This window comes from Acipenser ruthenus, chromosome 49 (genome assembly GCF_902713425.1).
Source record: "Acipenser ruthenus chromosome 49, fAciRut3.2 maternal haplotype, whole genome shotgun sequence".
Classification (NCBI taxonomy): domain Eukaryota; kingdom Metazoa; phylum Chordata; class Actinopteri; order Acipenseriformes; family Acipenseridae; genus Acipenser; species Acipenser ruthenus.
The window spans coordinates 6735288-6751355 of NC_081237.1; the positions used below are offsets into that span (position 1 = coordinate 6735288).

The window sequence follows — 16068 nt, forward strand, 5'->3', positions numbered from 1 at the left end:
ACACAATGCATTGTCATACTTGGGTTTATTTTACCATACTTTCACTGTGCTACTGCACTTCGCTCTGATTTTGTCATTACATACAGCAGTAAACTTTTATTAAGGAGTTAATACTCATACAGAAAACTGCTGCAAGACTGGCACACTACTGACCTCTAGTGGAAAAGATTGTGCATCACGTTGGTGCACGCCAGAGAACAACATTATTAAACAGATCTGATGAAAACGTCTATCGCATTAGAAGAATCTTTCAAATTCACCTGCACTGTATAGAATGAGTTCTGCACAGCTTGTTCGTGTTCAGTAATGTCTGCTTAGTGTCTGTTTGTCTTTAGTCAGGACTAACTGCAACATTTAATGAGATTTTTGGACCTGCATCAGATTTATGAACTACGGATGCATTTCGCTGAATTACAGAACAAATTCGGTCTGCACACTTTTGAATGAATGAATAAATAAGACTATTACCCTCCCTTTCATTTAAAACAGCAAGCTTTATTTGAATTGTATTACAGGAGACCTGTAAATGTATCCAGACTCACATTCCCCTTAAAAAAATCAGCACTGAAAACCCCCTGTATGATTAAAAGCATTTTTAAAAGCAACTGAAGGGCAGTGATTTTGGTTTAGAATCTTCAGCTCCAGGTTCCTGTGTACCCAGAAGAAGCAGGACTGCCTTCTCTGGTTCCTAATCAACGCAGTCCACAACCCAACAAGCAGGACAGTGAAGGCTGGAAGTCACACCCCAGGGGGTGCAGATTGGGAATTGAAGAGAAATCACTTTCCTTCTTAAGCCTCGAAAGGAAACGATCAGTGTGGCTTTCTTCTAAAGGAGCAACCTGTACAAGATAAGAAAAAAAACAGAACAGAGATAGTCAGCGACTCTTTCCAATGTGGTTGGGAAACACAGGGGCATAGCACTAGGGAAGGGTGATAGACAGACAGAGTGTCACATTGCTGTTGAACGTTTCATTTTATTTTGACTTGGATAAAGCCGAATTCACCCTGCCACAACATTATAAACCCACTTCCTGTGCAACAGGTATTAGATCCCCACCTGACCCCATACAAGAAGCGTGTGGGCAACAGGGAGTAAATCTATAATGATGTTAAGAGGAAAAACCAGCCTCAGATAAAGTCTGTTTGCATGCCAAAGAGATGAAGGAAAACTGCGCTGAAAGCATGGATTTCTATTACCCTTTTTTTGAAAGATCCACTCAGAAACTATGACCAAGGGGCCACTACTGCACAATATAATACGCAAGCTGCTTTTCCAACCTTCTGTGAGGCGACACTTCCCTCCTTTGGGCTGGCACAAAACGTAGGAGCACCCCCCACACGGCACAACCCTCTGTGCATGGCTGAACACCGTAGTGATCCTGTAGCAGCCTGGAGGGGAAGAGCATGGGGAGAGTAAATGATGGACATGCCATGATCCATTCCGGGCTTTATTACAAGCTGAATCAGCCACTGTGTATCGGTAACAATCTCAGGTGTGTCCACTAATGCAGCTCGCTGTAAAACCAGGAATGGGTCACACTGCAGGGATTAAAATAAAGACTCCCTTTGCATAGAGGTTAGATCTATTCCTGGTTTTCCTAGGAGTTTAGTAAGACACACCTGAACTTGTTTACCTATGCACTGGGGTGAATCAAGCTGGTATTAAAACCTGGAATGGGTGAAACTGCAATGCAACCGGAGTTTTATTTCCATTCCTTCACTGCTAAGTAATGGGATTCTTCATATTCTCCGCTCTGAAAGATGATCGGTTTCTTTATAAATACTAACAGAAGACGCTGAGATAAGATTCCCACACATCACATGATATTAAGTCAAGAGGTCCTTTTCAGTTGTAAACACACACAGTACAGGGTAAAGGTTGCACCTTGTCATTTACTTGTTACTGAAGGCAAATATAAATGTTTGCTCAAAGCTGTTATTGAGAGCAAGCGACAACGTATTTACTAGTCCTGTCCATAACAAACTTTTTAAGAGATTTTACAAAAAACTAGACCCAAACAATAAAGTAATGCAATTCACAGTGCTGTTGGCACTCTCCAGTTTTTTTTTTCTAATTTTGCAACACATAAATAGAAGTTAATTAAAGACCAGTAGAAACTGAAAATATACGCCTTTCAACTTGTTAGTTAAGGGAGATTACTATTACTGTGTTAGTCACTTTCTGAACATAAGAGCGGCTCAATTGAAATGGGTGATACTGCATGGAGCTGATCAATTGAAATGGGTGATGCTGCATGGAGCTGATCAATTGAAATGGGTGATACTGCATGGAGCTGATCAATTGAAATGGGTGATGCTGCATGGACTGTCTCAATTGAAATGGGTGATACTGCATGGAGCTGATCAATTGAAATGGGTGATGCTGCATGGAGCTGCTCAATTGAAATGGGTGATACTGCATGGAGCTGCTCAATTGAAATGGGTGATACTGCATGGACTGTCTCAATTGAAATGGGTGATGCTGCATGGAGCTGCTCAATTGAAATGGGTGATACTGCATAGACTGTCTCAATTGAAATGGGTGATACTGCATGGAGCTGCTCAATTGAAATGGGTGATGCTGCATGGTTAGCTGTCAAAGAGCTAGTGAAGACTCACCTGGACATTTGACATCCATGAAGTAAGAGTTGGGACTCTGTACCAGTCGCTTCTTCTTGTGTTTCTGTCTTTCCACCTCAGCCAGTGGGTGCATCAGGTCCTTTGCAAGCTACAAGAAGCACGGGATATGGGAGTAAGATACCAAAAACATATCGTCCCAGATGTCACCATGACCAACACCCACATTATAATGAATAAAGGTATCCAGACACCCAAGGGACCTGCATTTCACGGGTCAGACTCGCACATTGACATTAAAACATGCAGACCTGCGACAGTCCTTGTACAGCCCACAAAATAAAACGTACCGTGAACTCCCTGTATACACTGTACTCTCTGAAGATGTTAGAGTCATCACCGACAAAAATATCCCATTTTGGGATAATTCTGTATTACAAAATGCATCACACACACACATATAGTTGTTACTCAGTTTTTTGTTTTTTTTTTAAGTTAAAAGGGCATTTTTCGCGTGACACCTGTAAATAATAATTTAATCAAAATAATTTGCTCAAAGACCGAAAATAACCTTTTTCTTATTTTCTGTTTCGTTCTTTGCTTGTTTGGCGAAATAATTTGGCAGTTTTTGAGCAAAATAATTTCGTTCTTTGATCATTTGTAAATGTTCAGATCGCGAAAATGGTTATTTTTGTCGGTGACTGACCGGATCCTAACAAAGACCCCCTTGTCACATTAGACATGCCCAGACATGCAGCAAACTACACACGCTCTACGTGATACAGTAACCAATGATACTACTACACAGTATTCTCCAAATCAAATCTATTTATACTGACGACAGTATATATTAACTGTATATTTTACAAAAAAAAGATATGTTTTAAAAAAATTAAAGTGACGAATATGATTCCTAGCCTAGTGTATTGTTTGTATTACTAGCATATGCGACGCAAAACAGACCAGACTCTAAAAACACACAGAACATGTTTATGTTATTACATGTGTAATGTTATTAGATGAAGAATGTGCCGTTCCTTTATGGAAATAAATAAATACCGTAGAAACTATGCGGAAATTCTCAGTGTAAAACATAAGCGCATTTCCTGTTGTGGTTTTCTAACAGGTATCATATGGTACACATTACATTTTCTCAAACACAAATTACGAACCCGGACGACTTGAAGATGAAGGAAAAATGTACTTTTAAAATGACCGTAATTATTACATTAATTTAGTATTTGTTAAAGCTAAAACAACTAGACGTTTTCACTCTGGCTTATGCCCCCCACTTACCGGCATTGTGGTTTCCTTTAAGTAGTTCACTTTTTGCTTACTTCGTTTTCTGTCCAACTCACACTCAGACAGGACAAAGTCAAGCCTATTATTACTGAACGGTCTGTTTCTTGGATAAACAGATACACGTGTGTCTTCTGGGGTTTCCCCGCCTCCACAGCAGGGCCATAACAAAGACGTCATATTTCTTAAAGGGGTAACCTCATTTATTTTCAATACATTATATTGTGTGTTTTAAAATTGTATTTTGATAAGTCTGTGTGTTAGGAACTGCTCTTCAATTCTAAATGCCTGCCATAGACATATGTAATTTAGGCTAGATCAACCAAACTGTTTTAATAATCTGCAATAAGCACCAGCGCCATCTAGTGCGAAAGGTTGACTCTATGGCAGGCAACTTGAACAGAACAGCAGGTCCTTAACTCAGATAGGCAAAATCAGCCGAAGTGTCTGTATGGTAAGAGGCGTGCCATACACATATATTCTATTTTATACAGACATACCCTTTTTTCTGTTTTTTTTTTTTTGTGTGTTTTTTATTTTGACGCACATACTGAAAACCCTTCACAATGGTTTTATTTCATAATAAGACATGCATATGGCAGTTTAAGTTTTAATATACAGGTAATACACATTCCAATAATAATAATAATATCAGCTATCCCATTATCAGCACAATCTGTCAAAAAACAAAACACATTATGCATTATACAATATAGAAACTTAACCTGGTACAATTGCGCACACAGCGACTGAAGTGTGTTCTGGTTACCTTCTATCGTGGTAAAGTATGTTCTGCAAACAAAAGCGGTCTTTCATATTTTAACCATTATATTTCAAGCTCGGTTATTTACTATGCACTCATTTATTTGTAACCTGTGGGTTTTTTTTTCAGTGGGTTGGGTGGCACAGAATGCAGCTCCAGCGTGATGACGTCAGCCCCGCTGGAGTTCCGGAGCCACGACGACGGGGGCAGACCTCCCGGTGAGTGACGTCGCGGACAACCAATCCGACCTTCACTTTCGCGGCGGCTCGGTGCGTGACGCAGCTACTCTCCAGTGTCGGGCGGGATTTCCGTAACGAGGAGCAATAATATGGCGAAGACTTACGACTACCTGTTTAAGTTGCTGTTAATCGGGGACTCCGGCGTCGGGAAGACCTGCGTGTTGTTCAGATTTTCAGAAGATGCCTTTAATTCAACGTTTATTTCAACTATAGGTAGGTGGGGCTTGTGTTTTGTTTTAGTCTGGCCGGTACTAGACTGATGGCGATTGCGCCGGGTAGAGAAGAGCCAGCGGTGTGCCAGTCAGCAAAATCTGACATAACCAGAAATGAAATTAAAACCAGGACCCACCACCCTGCGCTACATCTGCCACACGACGTATTTAGTACCGAATGATACTCAGTTTGCTGGAAATGTAGTGTATTTGGTGATTTATGTTATTACGGAATTGTGGGCACAAAAATGTCAAGCTAGTGTTTGCAGCATATCCGTGCTAAAGGACTAAGCTGTGTGTTTGAAGTCTCTGTCTCCCTGGTAACAAAATAACTACACGGTGGTATTCAGTATAAATAGAAAACACTGTGGTCCCGATTCGAGTTAAAAGCAGTTTTAAAGTAAGTTGACGTGGTTAACTTCTAAGATCAGGGGAAGTGTGTTTTATAAGTTCTATCCGGTTTCATTTGTCGTCCGGTGGTGACGGTGTAATATTGCACTCTGCTGAAAACAAAACTGGAAGCTTGGTTTTAGTATTGCAGAGGGCAGCAGAAACATCCTTTTAAAGGGATAAAAACAAACTGGACTGTCAACAAGTTTCGCTTTTGACAATAAAGTGCTTTGTTTTTAAAATGTCAATAACCCTTCCCTGCTGTGTGATTCTTTGATTTCTCTGAGCGGCTCTGGGTTCTGTTGCACCAGCATTGATTGAATAAGGATATATTTTTTAACTTGTTTTGAACTTGCTGGGCCTTCCTAGTTCCATTCAAATCACGTGACAGTTCAACTTTCCACTTTGCCAGCCCCACCCACTTTTTCATTTTTTTTTATTGATGCCTTTGTCAGTATTCTAATTCCAGTGGGAACTGTGACGATTTTCAATTGTGATTTGAGCGTTTTAGGTTCTGTATGAATCACCTAAAATATCACTGTCACTAAAGCACACAATTCCCAATTATGCAGAGTTTCCAGCCTGCTGTTTCATCAGAATAACCAGGAGATTGAACTGATAATAAACGGGAAGGAGCACAGCGAGTGATTAGGACTGCATTGAACTTTAGACTTCGGTAAATAAATCCATCAACTGAATGTAAAAATCTTTTTTTTTTTATTACCTGGGGTGAGCTTGGTAATGCTGGCACTTGTTTGCCTTGTGTTATCGTAATGGAAATAACTGGGTGGGACAAAAGCATTGGGAGATAAAGCAATGAGGCAAGCCCTCAAGGCTCTTTCCATTTCTCTCCAGGGAGCTTTGTGATACAGGACCTGCTTACACCCAGGCAGCAAAGAAATCCATCACGCTAAATTAGATTGAGAACATCTGCTCTAAACAAAAGACCTGGTATTGTCTCCCCACACGTGGGATATTTCAAATTACTGGACGCTCATCAAAACTTCAGCTGTGGAAAAAAAAAAAAATACAGCTGTGGTCTTGCATCACCCTATAGAATTAACTCATGCTTCATCAAGTCGAATGAAACCTGCTGAATAATGTGACGTTAACATAGTGAATCACACACCGCTTTGTAGTTTTCCATATGCTTAATGAAAAAACTGACATTTAAAAAGTGACATTTTGAAATCTAACATGAAATACTGTACTGCTGTTCTGGCTTCTGGTCTGCCTTTTACAATATCATTATGTGGTTTCTTTTGATTACACAGTGTTATCTAAAAGATAAATTCTAGGTGATGCAAAACTTTTGTCCATAGCTGTACTGTTTTAAACAGGGCTTCCTTTGACGTTAAAGCGCTTCGTTGCTTGGCCCACTTCATCTAACTTTAGTTTTCTGCATGTGATTGGTGGTGAAGGAGTATTACTTCATTCCTTAAAGAGTCAGCTGTTGAAGGAGTTTGAGAGGCAGTAATACTGCCCTGCTGTTTAGGCGAGGGTTCTTCACTTGCAGAGAATTGGGCTGGGATCCTTCACATGTTAAATGACGCTGTTCAGCAGTTTGCCCTGTGGTTAACTTCAAATGAGGTACATCACAGCATATTGCAACTCCTGTTGAGGATTTCCTGTTCAGAGAAAGAGAAGATGAAAGCCAGCCTGCTGTCCGTGGGGTTTGTCTCTCGGACTGCTTTGTTTGTCACGTATCAACTTTGATTAGATAAAGTGTGTCGGATTGTTGGGTGTCTAGAAGTTCCCTAAATTTAGGGGCAAAGGGATGATCAGCAACTTTAAAAACCCTGACGCTCACCCGTAGAAAAGAGGAACAAAGTCAAATGAAATCTAGTTGCATTCGCTTATAGGCTTCCTTCACAAGCTTCCTGTAAGGAGGCTCGTTTATTCTTTGAGAGTGTCTGTGCGCTTGCTGGTCCCTCAAGAAAAAGCGATTAACAGCGAGTGTCTTAAAGGAGGGCGTTGTAAATGGTATGTCTTGACACTGCTGTAAAACTAATGCGTTCTGTAAAACTTCATTTATAAACGTGCCCTGCGGTAGAATTATCTTTCAGGATCAGTCATGCGTCTCTGAGCTCCTCAGACACCCTGCACTGCAAACAGGCTAGGCAGAAGCTGTGCTGACAAACCTAAAGGCTGCTTGAAAGCGTTGCTAAACTTGTACTCCTCTGGGTCTTTGCATTTGGCGTGTACGTAATTGCAAGCAGTCCGTTGTTTTCCATAGCTCGTGTCTGTGATCCTTCAGTATAATAAAGCAAGAAATCTGATTTGAAGAGGAATCATTGGGGCTGTTCTTCTTTCTCTAATTAAAAAAAAAAAAAAAAAATCTCCTTTAATTTATACCCGCCTGCCCCCAGTAGTTTTAACACTCAAGCCTATTTTCCGTCCCACTGTCGCAGGTCTGTCTGAAAATGAGGTGTTTTAAATAAGGTGGGGCGACAGTGTCTACCAGAAGATAATAAATAAGCTTTGGCTCATCGTTAAAGGTATGTGCATCAGCCTCCCTCCCCCCTTTCAGACAGTACCTGCTGCTTGGACCTTGGAGAGAGCTGCGTGCTTTAGTGGGGGTGTCTGGTGATGATCACCCGTAGGGTTTGAAGATGAAATGCTCTGTAATTACACCAGCACAGTAAATAAACCCGCCATGTGGGGACTGAAACAACATCCTTCCTTTGTGAGAGGCTGCTGTCGCTGCCGCAGAGCTTACACTAGGCCTCTGCTACGATAATTAGTGGCTTGCTGCTTCATCTGTAGTGTGCTTTTACTTCCCGACTGACAGCTGATCTTTTGGTCCCTTTCAGATAGCGTTTGTGCTCCGTTAACTATCAGAAGTAGGGGTATTCGGAGTTTACAGGGCTATACTGTGCCATGGGATGTTTAAAAAAAGTTTCTTGCAGTATTTAGAACTGCCTGCTGCCGTGGAGAGTCACAATGTTAGTTGCTTCAATGCATAGTCTTTTTAAAATTCAGGTTAATAATGTTTATTGTGAAGTAGCTGAGATTCCGAATTCAGCTTGTAAAATACAGCACAGTATTCTGGACAGAAATGCATTGGTGTGACTTTAATACTGTGGGAGATCGAAGACAAGCTCAATTAGATATCGGTTATAATGATTGTCAGATTCAGTGGCAGTGCAGCTTAAGGTACAGGAAAACGACCCAGGGAATATCTAAAGGCTGTTAAAGGGAACTATGCTTCTGGTTAAATTGGTAATGAGATTTGACCTTCGGATCTACAAGCATGGAAAATAAAAAAATAAAAAAAAACATAAGGTTCAGGATTATCTAAGTACAGGTTTGACTGGATGAGTTCTTGCATGAGACAAAATACGATTGTATACTTTTTCCTAATTTTTTGTGTGCAGCAGACTGAATGTGAAAATACAAAATCATGACTGGTGTTCTGTGGTCTTTTTTTCTAGGTATTGATTTTAAAATCAGAACAATAGAACTGGACGGCAAGAAGATCAAGCTACAGATATGGTACGTGCTTGAAATGTCATATTGTTTCATCCTTGAAGTTGAGTCACCTGTCATTTTTAAAGAGCATCTTTTATATTTTCTAATATTAGATTTCTTACCTGTTTTGTATAATTTTTCTATTGATGTTTTGACTTGAATCATTATTTTCCAAGCCTAAATAACTAATAACTATAAATACAGGGAAGCATATTGATGTTGCACAGGAATTTGCGCACATGTATTCAGTAAGGAGCACAATGCTACCACACCCCTTGATCTTTTCAGAAGCAATTCTTGCAAGTTAATGAGCATGGTGAATAAAAGTATGAGGGAACTGCAGATGACGTACATACAGGAAGTGTCCCTTTTAATGGAGGTCTTGTATGTGCGCTGATTTTAACCAGCTTGCTGAACTTGTACATTTCAGGGACACAGCAGGGCAGGAGCGATTTCGAACGATCACGACGGCATACTACCGAGGCGCTATGGTAGGTGGCTTGCTGCTGACTTGAAGATCATTCGCAAGGTTACGGGTAGAAAAGCATAATGCGACAGATTGATAACTCGCGGGAGCATCTACCGCAGGAACTGCAGGAAAGGATCTTTTTTATTTCATCTGTACGTCTGCATGCACGGATCTAACCTCCTTGTTTTGCTCTCCAGGGGATCATGCTGGTGTACGACATCACCAACGAGAAGTCTTTTGACAACATCAAGAACTGGATACGGAACATAGAGGAGGTAGGTCTCTCGAGAGCTTGTGCTTGTTCTGCAGTGGTGGTAGTGAAAGAAGCGCTTGTGTTTAACCCGTTTTGTTTTGACGCAGCACGCCTCCGCCGATGTAGAGAAGATGGTCCTGGGAAATAAGTGTGATGTAAATGAGAAGAGGCAGGTTTCTAAAGAGCGAGGAGAGAAGGTGAGGCGAAGCATCGAGAGCTCCAGCTACTGTTGTGTCCTGTGAACTTTAATCAGGTTTGCAGTGTGGTGAAGGCTAAGCAATGACGTCTTTTACTCCAAGCACAGTTCGGCCGCGGTGTCCGTTCCTTGCAAAGTGATTTTAATTTTCGCTAATGGTTAATACTTCCTACAGTAACTTCATATTATCTTTCGCTGGCTGTTTGTTCGTCAAGCCCAGAGGTGATTTAATCCTGCGCACATTTGAAAGAGCTCATTGAAATTGTTATCGTCTTAATTTTTGTTTTGCAGCTGGCATTGGAGTACGGAATCAAATTCATAGAAACCAGCGCAAAGGCAAATATCAACGTGGAAAATGTGAGTAAGGATTTCAGTAATCTCCTTTTTTATAAAGTTATAGCAATCGCTAAAATTCACTGATATCTCAATGTTACCAAAACCTGTTTCTCTTTGTTTTGTTTTTTTAGGCGTTTTTAGCTCTTGCCAGTGATATCAAAGCAAAAATGGACAAGAAATTGGTAAGAACCTTTTAAGTTGTTGTTTTAAAGTTCCTAAAGCTTAGAAAAGGTGTTTCATCTTGCACTTCATATGTTCTACTCTAGTTTATTATGCGATGGGGGTCTGATGCCTTCTTGACATCTTTAGTTTAACCCTTTAAGGTACAAGTGACATACATGTCCCACAAATAAAAAAAAAATAACTTTCTTATTTTTGCAATGGGGTGCACGAAACAGGGCCGGATGCCTTTTGATCATCTGAATGGTCCGTTTCCTCCTCGTGATTCTTGAGTCGCTCTCAAATGTATTTTAAGAAGAAATCGTTTGAACAGCTGCGTGATTCCTTGTGTACCTTAAGGGGTTAATCCACTTGCTTTTGCTAAATTGATAAACGCATGAAAAGATTGCTTCGATTTGAAACAAGTGGTGAGCTGATTTCTTTTTTTTTTTTTTGGTTCCCCTCTTAGGAAGGCAACAGTCCACAAGGCAGCAATCAAGGGGTGAAGATCACCCCAGAACAACAGAAGAAGAGCAGTTTCTTCCGCTGTGTCGTGCTGTGAGGGTCCGCAGCCTTGCTGGAGCCCTGCACGGCTCAACCAAACCAGACTGCGCTTGCTCCCAGTGCCCTCCCTCCTCCCTCCTACCCCCCCCTCCCCCCCCGGATTCATCCACTCCCCTACAGGTCCTGCGCTACTGCGGACAGCCACACTGAGATTCAACCATTCCTTCCAACTTGTTTGGGTGTCTTCTGCCAGGGAGGCGGGGTTAGGGTAGAGTGGGGTTCAAAGAGGAACTGCACCGAAGCGGGAAATGTCCGTGTCGTCTTAGCGAAACAGCAGAACTGTTTTTGAGTTCTCTCTGATGTTGTTAAATCTGGTTTTACTCTTCAAGGTCTGCACAGAGCGACCAAGTCCCCTCCCACTTTAGAATTATGAAACCTTGATGAATTCTATCCATTCCACGCAGGGTGTTTTAATCCCTCTGAGTACCTTGTCAGGTGAGCGAGTTTCGAGATTTTAAACATGCATCCAGCTCAGGGCTCAGGAGCACATTCCTAGTTGATCAAATCACTCTTGAGACCGTCAATGACGATATTCACTCTCTTTCAACGCTCTGCCTTTCTGAAATGCAATAAAAATGATAACACAGCAGCCTCTATCATTTTATTGCACTTTGAACGCGCCGACATTTCCCCTTTGGGTTCAGTTCCTTTGTTAATAAATATTAGAAATCTAAGACTATTTATTTTTTGCTCTTATTGTATATTCAGGCTGAAGTCTGCAAGATTTCTTCACCTTTCTTGACAAATCAGCTCTGGTTTTCATATAGGAGGCAAATTACTTAAAGGAAAAAAAAAAGTGTTTTGCTTTATTAAGCGTTCTTTCCTTTATTCCAAAAATAATTCTGCTCCTTAATTTCACGCCCATCCACATTCCTTGAAGACTAGACGCCTCCTATTATAGATGGTAGGTTTATATTCCATTGTTTTAATGGACGCTTAATTGTTTTTGGCTTTGAGGGCTTGGCTTAATTTTCAGAATATGTTTTTCAGCAGTTTAGTTTTGAAATAATCTCTCCCGTGAAATTTAACTCTGATTCATAAACTTTTCGTGCGTTTTCAAAAATGATATTGCATAACAATTTAATATTTTTTTATTTTTTTATTAAAATGGTAAGCCAGTATCCATACTAGATCCATCCTACAAACGCTTTGTCTTTTCATTTTGTAACTTGCCTAATTTGTTGTGTTAATTAAACAGGTGTTTTATAATCATTCATTTCAACTAGAGAGAGCACTAGTATTTTTTTTTTTAAATCTCCCAACCACACTTCTAAGAAAGTATGACTAAAATCCTCCACCTCTTGAGCGTTGGTTAGTATTTACCCTGCTTCACTTGCACTTGAGAAAGCTTAGGGTGGTTTGAGAGAAAGGACAAAGGATTTCTAATTTATTTTCATAGACTGGGGACCATTTTTAATTTTTTTTTTCTATCCCTGTCCTCATCTTGCAGTCCCTTTCCATAAAGACAGTGGATTGATTTAATTGTGTGAACCAGATTTTGTTAACAGTATTCAGTGCATGCTTTTCACTTCTGTCTTCGCACCTTCTAATAAAAACCACTGATTTTTTTGCTTGAGAGAGGTTTGCAAATTCAGGAGCCTGTTCAAACAAACCAGCAAAGTATCTCTCTACTCGCAATACAGATGCAAACCTTCCTAAAGGAAGCCGCTTGTGTGTAAATACCCAGCAGTCAGGTGCTCTACCATGACAGTCCCATGGGGGAAGAGGAATTAATCTGGGAGCAATTCCACAGATGGATTAAAGGGTCTTAAAGAGTAAAACTACCATTGTGATTGTGCAAAACCACGGCATGCACAACAGGAAGCGGTGGGAATGTTGCAGCTTGTTGGGGAACTCTTTGACTCAAGCATGCCCGCTCCATTCCCCTCCTTTCTTAACCAGCAGACTCCTTCATCCGTTGCAATCACTCTTAATTCAGTTTGTCTCTCTTTATTTGTGTTGTGTATTCAAGGGGCTTGCAGTGAAGGAGGCTGGATTACATATCCCTGGCTTTTGATGTTACTGTTCAGGCTGTGTTGCGATAAGTGTCATTGTACCAGTATGTATGCATACATTAACTCTTGTAGATTCTATATTGTTGGGTAGTTACGACCCGTACTTGTTTGAAAAGCTGTACTATAAGCATGCCATACAGTATATTTAATTTTTGCTGGCATAACCTTTGCTTTCAATATTTCCAGTCACATCATACAAAAACTAGGTTTGCCAACCCCAATTTATAATGGTAATAAAATAAAATTAGCCCAGATACTTATTATATATACATTTGACAGCATGTACACATACTTATAAATTGATTTGTATAATATTTCAGTACAGATAGCAAGACCAATAAATATCAATGCACAATACTGGCCTCTGTTGGCAACAGGTGGGACTGCGGGCAGTGTTTGTGAGTTTTATTGAGTACAGTAGTGTGTGAACTAGCTGTCACTTGCAATAGTGACCTGAAATCAAAGTAATCAGTATTACATTAGACCCAGAAGGGTTTTACTTGCTTGAATAACTAGTTATGTGTGTTTCTCTAACGATGCAGCCCTGCAGCCTAAAAGAATATCATTTGACACTTAACAAGATACTTAGGTTCTGCAAAACATGAAAGACTTGAGGCCCAATGCACTTTATAGCCAATTGTTTTAATGATGGCTATTGCATTAACCCATTGGATCTGTGCTTTTAAAGAATGGCTTTAATTACTTCATCACAGCTAGTGAATGCTTTGTAGCTTTAGACATGGTATATATTGACCCGAGTACAGACCAATGCAACTCCCTTAATTTTAAAAGGATTATTCTCCAAATGAATCTTGATGTTTAATGAGTGCCTTTTTACTTGCATGGCTGAAGACTCACCCATTTGAATCACATTTGACTGTCTTTCGGATATCAGGATCTGATCTTCAGAATCGTACCCCTCCTCTCTCCGTCGCAGGCCACAAGCAGCAGGTGCTGATATTCTGTTTAGATGTCTGTGTTGGATTCCAAGTAGGGCTTACATTTATACCCGAGGGCAACCTGCACTTGTTCTTGTGGGAGATCTTGTACTGAGTCTTTTCTCTATCCATTATGTGGTTAGCCAGTGAGTGATTGTGTTTTTTTTTTTTTTTAAAGCTGTTCTTTTGACCACTTCAGTGCTGTGTTAAAGGGATGATCAGGAGTTTTCCCTAAAGACACTCCAATTCCCAGCATCCCTTTGTGATTGCCCATTGACGCTCCTTATTTTATCTTACCAACAGGTGGTGTCCGTCTCTACTTCGATACTGCTTTTTAAAAGATTCTGCACTTGCTAGAACTGCTTTCAGCGTTTAAATACTTGCTGTTCTGTCCTATGCATCTTGCAACAGCAGTAAAAAAAAAAAAAAAAAAAAAAAATGAAAAAGTGTATGCAGTCCAGCACTGAAGGATCCAAATACTGCACAACTGTTTAAACTGGGAATGCATTATTTTTATTTTTGTTTTGCTACTGCATCTGTAATACTTAAAAGATGAATTTTTCTTAGTCTCTTCTTCCTCTTCGAAAAACTGTAAAAGGAGGGTGGATCCAGAGGCAGTATTGTTTACAATGCTTTTTGTTTTTCTTTGCACACTCCATCGCTTATTAGCTTTAAAAATAAAAGAAAAAAGTACTGTGTCCGAAAAAATAGATTCCAGTGTCAATATTCATGTATGAGAATGTTTTTGGTTTTATTTTGTTTTTACCAGCGGATTGCTATCCAATCATTCGCATAAATGAAACACTTTGCATTCATCATCTCTGTGTCATTTTATTACCTTGTTCCACCTTCTCCTTGATTTTTTATGATGTTTGCCATCGCTGATTGTGATCCTGGGCTCTAATGCACAATATTGAGTTATCATGTTCCTATAGATCTGCCTCTTACCTTTGAGCTCGTCTGGCAAACCGCCTAGCTCTGAGTAGAGTACAGGAGGCTGTGTGGTCCAGTGGCTAAAGAAAGGGGCTTGTAACCAGGAGGTCCCCGCAAATCCCACCTCAGCCACTGACTCACTGTGTGACCCTGAGCAAGTCACTTAACCTCCTTGTGCTCCGTCTTTCGGGTGACACGTAATTGTAAGTGACTCTGCAGCTGATGCATAGTTCACACACCCTAGTCTAAGTCGCCTTGGATAAAGGCGTCTGCTAAATAAACAAATAATAATAATAATAGACTTCCTCATTGCATGCAAAACAGGAGACAATGAGACCTATTCCTGAGTATATAGAGGGTGAGCATGTGGGACAAACCTGGATGAAAGGCCTTATTGTCACATGATTTGAATGGAATGAGGCAGTCTGTTCAGTTCCAGGCTGTTAGCATTCTCCAGACAAGCTCACAGACCAGTAAAGACAGAAACTCGATATTGGATCAAGGGAACCCAGAACCACTCCACAGTATTGCAAACATCATCCAAAGGGAAGGGAAAGGTGACCAGATGAGTCGAATTACACGTGTGCTTTTTAAGCACGTCCCAATTGTTTAGCCCCACCAAGCAGTTGCTATTACTCAAAAGACCCTGAGGTTGACCATGTGAAGTATATTTGGTGAATTACCATGAATATGCAGAACATGTTGAAATATCTTTTACACTCTGTTTGTATTTGGTTGAAGTGGCTGATTGTGTTTTAATATTTTTGTATTATAATTTTTTTTTTTGTATAACTTGACATTCCTTTGGCTTGATCACTCTTTTATTTTGTCTTTATTTTGTGTTGATCGTATGTAAAGGGTATGTGGGGAGAACGTAATCGCGTTCCAAAGACAATTGCAAATAACATTTACCTGAAAAAAAAAAAGTCACAAATGATCTACTTGGATTGTACTGTACTTTATAAAAAAATAAAAAATAAAAAAAAAATCTTACTGAATTTATCTACAGATATTGTAGATTATGTGTACTTTTGATGATTTATTAAAATAAGATTCTTTTAAAACTAGTGTGTGCGGTTATTTGATTATTTTTTTTTTTATCTATAAATGGTTTCTATACAAAGTATTCAAAAATAAATAATGACCCTGTCACACAGATTGTTATAATGCACACGGTCCTGATCACAGCTGTGACATCATGTGGCTTCGACTGGAACTGCAAGCTCATCCCACGCATGCTCAGTTGGATTTGGT

General features: G+C 40.1%; 2 protein-coding genes across 3 annotated transcripts; one reads left to right on the forward strand and one right to left on the reverse strand.

Annotated features, from left to right (window-relative positions):
- Positions 1–474: 474 nt before the first annotated feature.
- Positions 475–4733, reverse strand: LOC131721846 (small ribosomal subunit protein eS27-like). Of its 2 annotated transcripts, none has more exons than XM_059014901.1 (4): positions 4602–4733; positions 2620–2728; positions 1279–1389; positions 475–839 (listed from the first exon to the last, which is right to left on the reverse strand). In XM_059014901.1, the coding sequence occupies exons 2-4, from the start codon at positions 2711–2713 to the stop codon at positions 811–813; spliced, it is 234 nt and encodes a 77-aa protein (XP_058870884.1). In that variant the 5' UTR covers positions 2714–2728; positions 4602–4733; the 3' UTR covers positions 475–810. The 2 variants fall into 2 exon arrangements, with proteins under 2 accessions (XP_058870884.1, XP_058870883.1); XM_059014900.1 differs by lacking the exon at positions 4602–4733 and adding an exon at positions 3874–4102.
- A 189-nt stretch (positions 4734–4922) lies between these two features.
- LOC117966369 (ras-related protein Rab-8A) lies at positions 4923–15878 on the forward strand. Its single transcript, XM_034912315.2, has 8 exons — positions 4923–5091; positions 8915–8975; positions 9382–9442; positions 9618–9695; positions 9781–9870; positions 10161–10226; positions 10337–10387; positions 10834–15878. The coding sequence occupies exons 1-8, from the start codon at positions 4968–4970 to the stop codon at positions 10924–10926; spliced, it is 624 nt and encodes a 207-aa protein (XP_034768206.1). The 5' UTR covers positions 4923–4967; the 3' UTR covers positions 10927–15878.
- The last annotated feature ends 190 nt before the right edge of the window (positions 15879–16068 follow it).

What these genes read in the sequence shown, in the direction of transcription:
- LOC117966369 (XM_034912315.2), top strand. Translation starts at nt 4,968, where the DNA reads ATGGCGAAGACTTACGACTACCTGTTTAAGTTGCTGTTAATCGGGGAC. An exon ending in CATACTACCGAGGCGCTATG is followed by an intron (nt 9,443 to 9,617) that starts GTAGGTGGCTTG and finishes TTTGCTCTCCAG; the next exon opens with GGGATCATGCTGGTGTACGA. An exon ending in CTAAAGAGCGAGGAGAGAAG is followed by an intron (nt 9,871 to 10,160) that starts GTGAGGCGAAGC and finishes TTTGTTTTGCAG; the next exon opens with CTGGCATTGGAGTACGGAAT.
- LOC131721846 (XM_059014900.1), bottom strand. Translation starts at nt 4,056, where the DNA reads ATGACGTCTTTGTTATGGCCCTGCTGTGGAGGCGGGGAAACCCCAGAA. An exon ending in CATGGATGTCAAATGTCCAG is followed by an intron (nt 1,390 to 2,619) that starts GTGAGTCTTCAC and finishes CTTCCCCTCCAG; the next exon opens with GCTGCTACAGGATCACTACG. An exon ending in GAAGTGTCGCCTCACAGAAG is followed by an intron (nt 840 to 1,278) that starts GTTGGAAAAGCA and finishes TATCTTGTACAG; the next exon opens with GTTGCTCCTTTAGAAGAAAG.